Genomic DNA, 13,546 nt, shown 5'->3' with positions numbered 1-13,546 from the left:
GATCGGGCCAAGGGAAAGACACCACGCTCAAGATGGGGGACATTTGTATTGCCAGTTGCAGACTAAAACCACTGAAACCTGCGGAAGATCAAGACCAACCCAAGCCGTAGCCTTTATCACAGTTCTGAGTGTTAAATATCTATCGGCTACAATAGATCACTCAGTGAGAACAGAGTGGTGGTGCTAATCACGACACTCAGGCCGCCTTCTCAGACAGTTGATTCTTATAATGTTTTCACTGCAAATCCGCAATATAGTCATCAAGATTCATTTCAGTGTTGAATTGTATCCTTCAGCGTTACAATGTACATAAATGATCTCGAGTCGGGATTCCCAAGACGTGTTGCCGTAGAGCTGAAATCCACACTGAATTCTAGAAAACGTCTCATCTAGAATCCATCATTGGTTTCACTCCTAGAATTCTGACTACTGCCATTCAAAACATTTGCGTATTTCCCTTTTTCTTGTTCAATCCGTCCTCAATCCCAGAGTGACAGGCAAAGCAGATACAGAGGGTGGATACAAAATATTTATATTTCCACTAAAATGACGGCATGTGGATAATTATGCAGGGTTTCCTTCTTCATCCTAATGTATTTTAAATCCAAGACAAAACGTTTTTGTTGTAAGTTTGTCAAATATATCCTGTTTTAGTCAATGCTATTAATTTAATTCCCCTCCTCGTCACAGATGTTGGTTGCTTTTGGGGTTTGTCCAGATCAAAAAGGCCCTTCTCTCGGTCTTTTTCTTTACCGCTGTCATTTGTATTTCTCCTCACATCGGTAAGCTTTTCTAGGCGAACATTGCCTTCAGTAGGTTTTGTTGTATGCAATTTCCCCGATTCAGGTATATTTATGAAAATCATCCGTTATTTTCTTGTTTTTCTCTCGGGTAGAGCCCGCTGTCAGTCTAATCTTTGTATTCCTTTTGAATTCGTATGGTAGCCTAAGCCTGGATATATATGCATATCGATATATGAACATACCGCGGTAGGCCAATATAACAATTCATCCAACGATGACAGTTATTTTTTCATTTAAAGGCCAGATCTGCTCTTGCATAAATGTGAATAGATTAGTTTCTTTGAAGTATTTATGTGCATTTTTTTCCTTTTCTCTGAGAATTGTGCATTGAGATAGAAAGCGTAAAGAGATGGGGTGGGGCAAACAGCTCTCACTGAACCCTGGGAAAGACCAGAGTGTAATCACATGATTGCCCAAAACGTCATGAAGTTGCTATTCCGAAGAGAAAAGGCGCCCTCTTTGAAGAACTGATCGTCCATACAGGGCAAGTGGACTACTGTAGAACAACAGATGCATCATAACCATTATAACATGGATACACAGAATGTATTAATACTTGCCGGATCTCTATTCAGTCTTGACTTCTTTATTCCCTCTCTAAACCTCTGAATGTTTCAGTGGAAATAAAATAAAAAACATAAAAGGATTTGTAAAGGGGTAGTTTAAAACTGGTTGAAACTTCTCACTATTCTGCAAGCACAAAATAAGTACACAATTTTAACCATTTGTATAAATGCATTATAAACCATCTTTAAATTAATAATAACCTAATTATAAACCACCCTTTTATAAAGAATGCAAGTATATTAATATACATTTGTTTATGGATTAATTTGTAAATAATGAATTATAAAAACACATTGCACTTCTTGCCAGATATAGGCTTACTAAATGTACTGCTTTACTGGGTCTTGCAATTTTCAAATATGTGACATATCAGCCCAGCCTTAAAAAATACCAGCCTCTATTAGTGTGCTTGAAAGAAAATTGCCCACAATGTGATCAGATTTCCCACTGCATTTAACAACATTTATCTACACTTGACCACAGCACAGACTGTATGAGTATGTAGCGTGAAGACACCAGGGGTCTGTTTCTGAATCACAGCAATATACAACAATATATGTCTTCCCTGTGGCTCAGTTGGTAGAGCATGGTGTTTGCAACGCCAGCATGGTGTGTGCAACGCCAGGGTTGTGGGTTTGATTCCCACGGGGGGCCAGTACAAAAAAAAAAAGCATTGTATGAAATGTATGTATTCGCTACTGTAAGTCGCTCTGGATAAGAGCGTCTGCTAAATGACTAAAATGTACAATCTATGCAAGTTCTCTAAAAAATTACTATGTCTATGGTTATTTGATAGTTGCCCAATTATCATTTGTGTAACCTATTGTCATGTGTGTTGTCAATAACAATGAGAGACTAATATCAGAGCTCAAATTCTTCCGTTAGTGTTTTTGAACTTATTTTGTAAACTAGGAAGTCCTTCAGCTCATGTGGTCGGATGACTATCCCACTGTTTTGTGTAAATAAAAAAATGTAGGCTGGTATATTTCCTTTAACCATCATACAGGCCGGTATATTTCCTTTAACCATCATACAGGCCGGTATATTTCCTTTAACCATCATACAGGCCGGTATATTTCCTTTAACCATCATACAGGCCGGTATATTTCCTTTAACCATCATACAGGCCGGTATATTTCCTTTAACCATCATACAGACCGGTATATTTCCTTTAACCATCATACAGGCCGGTATATTTCCTTTAACCATCATACAGGCCGGTATATTTCCTTTAACCATCATACAGGCCGGTATATTTCCTTTAACCATCATACAGGCCGGTATATTTCCTTTAACCATCATACAGGCCGGTATATTTCCTTTAACCATCATACAGGCCGGTATATTTCCTTTAACCATCATACAGGCCGGTATATTTCCTTTAACCATCATACAGGCCGGTATATTTCCTTTAACCATCATACAGGCCGGTATATTTCCTTTAACCATCATACAGGCCGGTATATTTCCTTTAACCATCATACAGGCCGGTATATTTCCTTTAACCATCATACAGGCCGGTATATTTTCTTCAACCATCCCATCATCGTCACTATTTCACCATGGTGTGAGTAGTTCATCTCCAAAGGCCTAAAAGTAACAGATCAAGATGTCAACCTTCAAATCTACAGGTAACTGCCAAAAATAAAGGAAACACCAACATAAAGTATCTTTATAGGGCTTTGAGTCACCACAAGCCAGAACAGCTTCAATGCACATTGGCATAGATTCTACAAGTTTCTGGAACTTTATTGGAGGGATGTGACACCATACTTCCATGAAAAATTACATAATTTGGTGTTTTGTTGATGGTGGTGAACACTGTCTCATGCGCCTCTCCTGAATCTCCCAAAAGTGTTCAAATGGGTCGAGACCTGGTGACTGAGACGACCATGTCATATGGTTTACATTGTTTTCATGCTCATCAAACCATTCAGTGACCACTAGTACCTTGTGTATGGGGGCATTGTCATCTTATGGTGGAATAGCCATGGTAGCCAAAATAATGGCCAGCCCAGCATTTTAAACATGACCCTAAGCATGGGATGTTAACTGCTTAATTAACACCTGTATGGAAGCACGTGTTTTCAATAGAATTTGTATCCCTCATTTACTCAAGATTTTACATTATTTTGGCAGTTACCTGTACATTATGATGAGGCTCTGAAAGATGCTTACATTTCAGGTGGAAACACCTTCAACATTTGCAACAGAATTGTGCAAATAGCAGATACATTTTCATCCACTGAAAAGTTGGATGTGTACTATACATACAAGGTTAAATGTGAAAATGTGATTATTTGATTCCACTTCGCATTAAGAAGCATAAAACCCATATACTTACATTGTAAACTGTTACAATGTGTACCTACACTGTAATTACACATGTAACTGCATAGGTTTTAGGCCACTTCATGCATGAAATATGACCACTGAAAGAGAGCAAGGAGTTCACAAAATGCAGCTTCTGTGGCTAAGGTGTGGTTCAAATGTTTTACTACAGAGCATTGCTGTGTGGAATTCATGTGTGTCTGCCTTGATCCCCATGTTCCTTTAATGGACGTTTCCCTCATAATACAGGGCAATTCTCTGTATTGTGTATGTACAAATTATTTGTGTTCAGGGTGACCATAACAACAATAAGAAAATGTCTAAGCCCTTCAACCTGTGTCCAGTTATTTCGCAGCAAAACTAATAGAAAAGTTACAAATGATTAACTGATAGTCAAAATTCCGAACTGAGGTGAAAAGTGGGAAAAGACTGTATGGTAATATTTTTTTTATTGATGAGCAAAAAAGATTCAGTATTCTACATTCAAATGCAATGCCCAACTCTTGCCAGTACGGGGCAGAATTTAGTTACAGTTGTATCACACCTGAGGCTTCTCAGCAATCACACTGGATTCTAGGATTTGAGCAGTGGCGATTTTAGCATGTAAATCTTGATGGGGCAAACTCAACAAAAACAATTATATGCATGCCAGCAAAGCCACTACACAAGAGAGCAAAACACTAAACAATACATGAATTGCACTATAACAGTGACAAACGGTGCCCACAAACTGTTAGGGCCTACATAAAGCTGTCCCAACAGCAGAGCTTTCTTTCAGCACAATGGAGTGAATCCTACCACTGCTACACCTGGCTATCAGTCGGAGCTTTGTCTGGCAGCGAAACAGTTCATTTACAGTAAATGAAGGCAGTAAATGAAACAGTTAATTTACTGCCTTTTTTAAAAAACATAGCTGATATGGCTGACTTGCTTAAACAAATGTGGTTTCTACTGACAATTGAGATGTACAAACTATGGCATAAGGGAACGATGAGCAGATAAGAGGCAATCCGTAATTTTGATTGAGACATTAATGAGCGAGCTAAGACGGACTTAGTGAATATAACTATTTGTTCAGCACTTTTGAAATGTACAGCGACAGAATTCAGAACATTGGCCGTTCTTACAGTATTCTCCCTGTACACCAAGTCAGAACAGTAGGATAAATAAAGGGGGCACATAAGCAGAGAATGACATTTCTTACAATACCACATCCTAGGCTATAGCCTACATGTGCACCACCAAGTCAGAACAGTAGGTTAAGTTATGAGGGGGAATGGGACCAATTTGTTAGGGTTATGCACATGGGCTACTAACAGCTTACATTTATTTTGTTATTTAACCTTTATTTAACTAGGCATACACTTAGTATTACTTTCTTAGCTACAGTATACGTATCTCCCTTGCATATTACATAATTTATGCGGCAGAATTCAATACATTTTTGGACTCACCTTGTTGTGCTGTGCTCACTTGAACAGGAAGGTGGCGCGGCGGTCCTTCTTGTGGGCAAATTTTGACACCGTTCTCTGGATTTATGGTGCTTTCAAGACAACTGGGATATCGGAAAAAAACAAGTTTGAATCATGACGTCAGGGATCTTAAGGTCGGAACTCTAGAAAGAGGCCATAGTTCCCGACTTGGAATTCAGAGTTGGATGACTGTTCAAAACGGTGCTCATTTCCCCCCCCCAGAGTTCCCAGTTGTCTTGAAATCACTGAAGTCTGAGATTTCCCAGTTCCGAGGTTCCAGTTATTTTGAAAGCGGCAGAAGTCATGCTGGATTGACAGCGTGGCCATTGTATTCAACATTCAACCTTTTCTGGCCCATAGTGTTGCATGTGAATGTTTATCTTTTTAAGCTTTGAAAAGAGAACCCTTAAACCCAGACTTGTACCAGCTATAATTTCTCTTCACATGACAAGGAATTGCCAGTAGATTGTTGACATGATTCATGATGACGACTGCTTGTCAGCTAAGATTTTGAAAGTATGATGTTGACATGATCAGTCCAATCAAAGCTACGGTAGATATAACGTGATTTGATGTCATTTGATCTGTGGCAAATGAACTTGAGCCTTCTTGGATGGGTACTTCTAATGTAAATCTATGGCAGCACCCAAGGGGCTTGAACTTTATAGCTCTCCCTGTAGATTCTGCAGTGATGTAGTGTCCCCATGAGTGACAGAACACTGAGCCAATTACGGCGCAACTAGAGAACATTACCAACCCTGCCCTCTGTATTTTTATTTATTTATTTAACTAGGCAAGTCAGTTAAGAACAAATTCTTATTTACAATGACAGCCTAACGCGGATGACGCTGGGCCAATTGTGTGCCACCTATGGGACTCCCAATCACAGCTGGTTGTGATACAGCCTGGAATCAAACCAGGATCTGTAGTGACACCTCCAGCACTGAGATACAGTGCCTTAGATCACTGCGCCACTCGGGAGCCCCCAAGCACTCTAAAAAGGATGGGTTCAGCAAGGGTTCTTCTAAGATCCTCAAAGTTCTTTGAAGAACCTTAGGGTTCTTGGCACTGAAAAAGGCCCCCAAAAGGTTCTTCCAAGAACCCCATAGGAGGGTTCATCGAGGAACCTCCTCAGTTAGTGGGGGTTCTTGCAAAAACCTAACTTCCCAACTGAAACATTTGAATTTGAGAGGACAGCGCTTAACTGAAAAATGTAAAGATCTCCTCAATTTAAGGTAAGGTTTGTACCTTGTATAATCTAAATTGATAGGGTTTGATGATGATACCATCTATCTGTTCATATTTGTGCAAATCTTTCTAAAACAGAAAATGGACACAATTCAATGGATATCAATCAACAATATGTAGGCTATAAGAATATGTTGAGGGCTAGCTGTAATGGGTGTAGATGACTGAACTGCTCACTTTTGTGTCTGTAGGTATACAGACGGGGAGGCATACAAAGGTATGTCAATTGTGGTATGTTATGCAGATCACATGTACCATCCTCCTCCACTTACCTCTTCAATGAAAATCCCATAGTCCTCTACATTATGGACAAACTATGCGTATGAAAACCATTATCAAAACTGTTTTTTTTTTCATGAACATTTACCACAAAAACCAAGGTTTGAATACTGTTGTGTGCATGTTTTGTTAATCATCTGTATAAGTACTATTTTTTGGATTCACAGACTTCACCCTCCCTACAGCTCTGATGAATATAACAGGAAACCTGTTCGATCACCACGCACTGCAACATTTTTCTGTCTATGGATACGGAGAACATCAACACATTAACATCAACACGCCAGAGGATATACCCATTGGACGTGGGGCTCTGCTGGGAGTTTACCTTATATTTGGCTTTTTTAATTTTGCTTTGCCACTAAAATCATAATAAACACTGACAACTAAAATATTATGTTCTTTTTGTTATTGTTATGCATATTATTATAAGTAATAATAGGGGAGAGGGGGGGTAGTTAAAAAATTAACCCCAAAAGCTTATTTGAGGATCCATTAAAAGGGGTTCTTTGAAGAACCCTTTTAAAAAGGTTATTTGAAGAACTTATAGTGGTTCCCCTACAGTTTCAATTTGAAGAACCCCTAAAGGATACTCCTGGAAGTTTTTCTTTTTTGAGTGCACCACCACAGAAAGCACTGCGCAGGCTGAAACACCTGCATTTTGGAGCTGCCTTACTCAAAGCAAAAAAGAGACCATGTTTGTATGCGGCTTTATTTACTCTATTATTTAATTTTTTTACATTGTTTGCAAACAGATATGGGACATGTATTAATGCCTAAATAACATGCAAAAATAAATACATAGTATATATATATATATATATATATATATATATTTTTTTATTTTTAGCTAAACAGGTGGGGCTCAAAATAGGTGGGGCTCTGCCCTACCTGCCCTGTCGCCACTGGACATGTCGCCACCGGATTTGAGTTTCAAAATAATTAATCTGGCTAAGAATAAAGATGTAATAAAATTAAACAAGGTAGCTCCTTTTTGTTTTCTACAAATTAGCATTTTAGCACAATCATCTGTTTTTCTAAAAACAACATTTCAAACTCCAACAAGAGGTCCCCTAAGGACACAGAAGATAGGCTTAGCTAACAGGGTGGAGATTATCAGCAGAACAACGAAGAGAAGCAATGATTAAGGTAATAACTAACTAACTCACACCTGGCTGGATTACAAGTGCATTGTTCACAAGCATAAGTAGGTTCTCATTCTGCCTGTGTCCAGTCTGTTCTTAAACCTACAGCCCCGCATGACTGGTGTATTTTGGTCACAGAGCCCACACAGTTCTTCCACTTGTGTCTGCAGACTGGCCTCCTTTCCTTGTGTAACATAGAAAACAGGGGCAGCTTCTATAAAAGGCAAAGGAGCTAAGGGTCTCCTTGTGATACAGTCAATAACTAGGCTGTATCAAGGCCTTACTTTGCTAGCACTTTTAATTCAAAATATTTATGAAACCTGTTCTTCTCCTTCACTTGAGCAAATCAAAACAACGCCTTCCACAAGAACTGGCATAAGCAGTTACAAGCTGCCATAAGCAGTTATTACTTGTCCTTATGGATCATTTGTGCATATATAAGTGTGTGTGTGTGTGTGTGTGTGTGTGTGTGTGTGTGTGTGTGTGTGTGTGTGTGTGCATAAGATACATATAATGCCACATTTAGCTTATACAGTCTGCTTTTCAAATTAATCTTGTTTTGGTCTCTTTTCTCATAAAGCAAGCATGTGAGAATCTGCCTGTTCTCATATACCCTCAAGGCAGCAATAGCCACTGAAAGCTATGATAGCATGTCATTTCTTAATTCACTCACTAAATAAACTATAGGCTGCAATAAGTATTGTGTTTGTAATAGCAAGCATGAATAGGGCTGTATGTACTGCTGTTGCATATTTACACTTACAACAAACAGTCCCTCAAAAATAACGTGTTGTTTGGACATCAATAAGTATCACCCACAATGGTGTAGAGAAGGCAGCTGAGATATCGAGTGTAGATAGCCAGTTCGATATCCCAGGGAACTACAGCATATATGTCTTGACTCTTGATATATTGGTAAAATGACATTAGTGATTTATCAAGTGCAGGGCCTAGCCTATATAGGATAACTATATCCAATTTCAGTGTGAATATTCTGCTGAATAAAAACACAGAACTAGCTTATAAGCAGCAATAGCAGATCGGTTAGGTTACTTGTCCAGTTAGCAAATGACCACAAAGCTGAGATCCTTATGGACATATGGCCAAATATACAGTACAGAGCACAACACTTTAAATTAGGTCGTTTAACAGTTAAATTAACTTACCCAATAGCAGAAGCCTGTGGGTTTGTTTGTACTCCCTCTTCTCTGCTTTCAGACTCTTGTCTATGTTCCGACTTCTCTTTATCTCTGCTTTGATCCGTGCTTTCTCCTCCACTCTGCGTTGATCCCGAAGCTCCAGGTCGGAAGAATTATCCTGCTGCCCGGGCTCGCCATCTAGCCCAGCATTAGCACCCGTTCGCCCGCTGTAGGTTATTGATGAGTGCGGTCCTATAATCCTAGATCTAAAACTATGACACATCCCCATAACGAGCCGCCAGGTTATAATTCAATTAGCTAACACTGACTGAGCGTGGAAACACCATTATAACAGTCTCGCTGTTTATTTTCACATCCCGTTAGCGGACATGGGGTCCGTGCAAGGAACAAGGCGTCCCCTTCTCGCACTTCAATGTTTTTTCTGAAAACGTAAAAGCCACTCACAGTATCTGATGAATATGAAACTGAACGACTCACAGTTTTAGTGCTTCTAGTGTGATATATTTAAGTAGATAGCTTGTTGGTTTGCCCTATTCTGATATCGAATTGCTTCCTCATCCTTCCTCTTTCCTGTTACCATTTTTAGGAGCAACAGGGGGAGGCAGAGGAAAAGCCACGCTTTTGAGTCACATGATTTGCGTCATTCATAGCCTACCTTAGCACACCTGATTCATTCTCAAATCAATCACTCTCACCGAATATACATACAGTACTCTCACAAAATATACATACTGTAGGTTGGGTTATAGCTTCAAGGCTCTTTTCAGTGTCAGAGTACTTTCTGTAAATCACCCTATTCTTATCGGCAGACTCAATAGCCTTGGTTTCTCAAATGACTGCCTCGCCTGGTTCACCAACTACTTTGCAGACAGAGTTCAGTGTGTCAAATCGGAGGACCTGTTGTCTGGACCTCTGGCGGTCTCTATGGGGGTACCACAGGGTTCAATTCTCGGGCCAACACTTTTCTCTGTGTCAATGATGTCGCTCTTGCTGCTGGTGATTCTCTGATCCACCTCTATGTAGACGACACCATTCTGTATACATCTGGCCCTTCTTTGGACACTGTGTTAACTAACCTCAAAATGAGCTTCAATGCCATACAACACTCCTTCCGTGGCCTCCAACTGCTCTTAAACACTAGTAAAAACCAAATGCATGCTTTTCAACCGTTCGCTGCCCACACCCGCCCGCCCGACTAGCATCACTACCCTGGACGGTTCTGACCTAGAATATGTGGACAACTACAATACTTAGGTGTCTGGCTAGACTAAACTCTCCTTCCAGACTCATATTGAACATCTCCAATCCAAAATCAAATCTAGAATCGGCTTTCTATTTCGCAACAAAGCCTCCTTTACTCACGCCGCCAAACTTACCCTAGTAAAACTGACTGGTATATATACAGCAGGTATATCTCACTGGTCATACTTTGCTACTATGGCCTATTTATTGCCTTACCTCCTCACGCCATTTGCACACACTGTATATAGACTTTCTTTTTTCTATTGTGTTATTGACTGTACGCTTGTTTATTCTATGTGTAACTCTGTGCTGTTGTTTGTGTCGCACTGCTTTGCTTTATCTTGGCCAGGTCGCAGTTGTAAATGAGAACTTGTTCTCAACTTGCCTACCTGGTTATATAAAGGTGAAATAAAAAATAAAAAATCTGAAAATGTCAATACCTTACTTTGAAAAGGGGGAAAAACGGTGTATCGCTCTATATTTAGATGAAGATTGATTATATTAACACTACTGTTAACTGTTGGGTTATTGCTATCATGCGGTGCCTTTCCTGTCCCCAGGAAATATCACTTCTTATTTAGTGTATAGTAGTCGGACATGCAGATTTCAAAAAGCTTTAAATATAAGGTCAGGTGTCCTTTACCTTAAAAACTCACAAATATGGATATTAAAAGCAAATGTTATGCATTTTCTAAAGTTTTTTTCAGTGGACGTAGGAGTTTTGGCCATGTCCCCGGAGGTGACTCATCAACTTCTACGAGAAATATAAGCCATAAAATAATACGATTTTTTAAAAATTATTCTTCATTATTTTATAGTCCTAGTTAAATTCTCTCATAACTTTTTTACATGATTATTGTATTTATTATTATTTTATTTAAGATGTACTGTGTGTCCCTGATATCACTTTCCACCCTGTTAGTTTGTTGTACATTTTCCATTTAAGAAAACAACCCTTTCCTACAATGACACCACATTCAGGAAGTGTCATAATTTATTTGGTGGGAAAACAACGGTGCAAAGGTAAATAAATATAAACACTCAGTTTTATCTATTTTACCATGTTTCATGTTGTTAGTATGTATTTCCCACTCATACATTTACACCTTGTTAGGCTAAATTATATATAGAAAAAAAATCGAAATGTTAAACTATGTTTGATAGAGCAGTTAAAATCCTGTTCAAGTGTTTACCATTATGCTAGCTGAATCTTGGTCACTCACGGAGCTATGGCTAATTTAATCTCCAAATGTCCACCTGTTAAGACCTTTTTCGGCTAGAATATACATATTATTTTTAATTATATATTTTCCCCCTTAAAATTAAGAGGTCCAAAAGGCACTGCTGTGTATGTGTTATAGATTTTTCAGATTGGACCATAGAAATCGGATTAGGGATGTTTGTGATTGAATAGAATTCATCCCGCGCCAGGTGGCAGAGGAACCTCTCTAAAATTGCCAATAGATGGCAGCAAATTCTAACTGTAGCTTGATACAGCCAGAGACAGCTTCCTAATGTTTTGTATTTACTCTAACCTTAATATATGGTCAAATTAAGGACATTCGTTAGATGGATAATTCCATATAATACTAATTTCTCCCACATTTTTCACCATCTGTGGTTCTCGAAACTGCGACTTCCTCAAACTTTGAAAAGTCGCACCTCCCCTTTTCAGTAGCTGTACAAAAGCTAAGAGACCGGAAGGCATCCCGAAAGTTAGACGTCGCTGCTTCATGAAATGGCTGGGAAAATAAATAAGTTTTACGACTTTTCAGCTAAATTGCTGTCTGGAGATTTGCTACATTTCTCCTCCCTAAAGGATAAAGTTGTGCTTATTGAAAATGTGGCGTCACTCTGAGGAACAACAACCAGGGACTACACTCAGATGAACGAGCTCCATTCGCAGTATTCCGAAAAGGGGCTCGTGGTTCTTGGGGTGCCCTGCAACCAGTTTGGCCATCAGGTAGGCATTTACTTATTTTTCTATATGAATTTCAATTTCAATATTGCAGATTATTCAGTTTTATCTTTGAAATGTGGTGGTCAAGTAGTGGTCAACTCTCAGACTGCGAGCCCAAATGTAGTTTGGCGCAGTTGTTGCAACATTGTAGATTGGTAATAACAATTGTTAAACTCTTGTCTGTAATACTTTTGGGACTCATCATTGAGACATTCTTAGTATTTTCCCCCATGTTGTTAACATGCTTAAATTAAGATCATTTCTGAAACAGATTTATTGTTTATTGATTCTGATTCTGTATAAACAGGAAAATTGTAAGAATGATGAGATCCTGAGGTCCCTGAAGTATATCCGTCCAGGAAATGGCTTTGAGCCCAAATTTCCACTTTTTGAGAAGATGGATGTGAATGGGAAGGATGCCCACCCCTTGTTTGTGTATCTCAAGGATAAATTGCCATTTCCCTCTGAAGACTCCATGGCCCTCATGAGCGACCCCAAGTTCATCATGTGGAGCCCTGTCTGCAGGAATGACATCTCCTGGAACTTTGAAAAGTTCCTGGTCAGTCCTGATGGAGATCCTTACAAGCGCTACAGCAGAAGGTTCCTGACCAGTGACATTGAGGCAGATATTAAGGAGCTACTCAATGTGAAATAAACCGTCCAGGCAGAGCTCTCACAGGGGTACAGTGGTGGTGGTGATAAGGATGTAGAGGGCCACAGGGACAACACAGAATGTCTTCACTCTCCTGTTAATCAGCAGTCACACATTTTCTTAATCACAATCACAATATCCCTTCACCAGTACCAACGGCTTTTGCTACTAGCATCTGCCTCTGTAGGAATACGCCTGCTGCATTCCTTTCAATTGGCTTTGCTCTCCTGTGCAAGATACTCTTGTTTTTTTAGACTCTTTACTGAATGAAGACATTCCCTAAAACCTTTTTTGTGAGGGGAGTTTCTGATAAAGATGTAAAGTCCTGAATCTAACAGTAGTGTATTACTCATGTATAGCAAAGACCAGTCAGTGGGAAAATAAATGTAATAAAAACATGTTTTTATTGGTTTTCATTTCCTTTAACTTTATGTAATTCTACATTTGAGGAGTAATAACAGTCACTTGAGGAGTGATAACAGGTTGATGGTTGATATTAGAATACAATCAAAGTTACGGTTTTACAACAGAGCAATGTTCTATAGATTGTTACAATCAAATCGTTTTAATATTGGTTATAAATACTAAAAACTGAATTTATGGTGTATAAAAAACAGAAACTACAGTAACTTGAACCAATGAAATATGACAGCCTAGATGTCTCTACAAAATAAAGTAGAGATGGCT

General features: G+C 39.0%; 1 protein-coding gene and 1 pseudogene across 1 annotated transcript; one reads left to right on the top strand and one right to left on the bottom strand.

Annotated features, from left to right (window-relative positions):
• Positions 1-9,610, bottom strand: part of LOC106566057 (guanine nucleotide-binding protein G(s) subunit alpha-like) — a 64,438-nt pseudogene extending 54,828 nt beyond the window's left edge.
• A 2,140-nt stretch (positions 9,611-11,750) lies between these two features.
• Positions 11,751-13,270, top strand: gpx1a (glutathione peroxidase 1a). Its single transcript, XM_014133872.1, has 2 exons — positions 11,751-12,210; positions 12,515-13,270. The coding sequence occupies exons 1-2, from the start codon at positions 12,133-12,135 to the stop codon at positions 12,860-12,862; spliced, it is 426 nt and encodes a 141-aa protein (XP_013989347.2). The 5' UTR covers positions 11,751-12,132; the 3' UTR covers positions 12,863-13,270.
• The last annotated feature ends 276 nt before the right edge of the window (positions 13,271-13,546 follow it).

This window comes from Salmo salar, chromosome ssa12, assembly GCF_905237065.1.
Source record: "Salmo salar chromosome ssa12, Ssal_v3.1, whole genome shotgun sequence".
NCBI classification, from domain to species: Eukaryota; Metazoa; Chordata; class Actinopteri; order Salmoniformes; family Salmonidae; genus Salmo; species Salmo salar.
The sequence above is the reverse complement of the archived record's forward strand: the minus strand, read 5'-3'. Positions and strand labels throughout refer to the sequence as shown.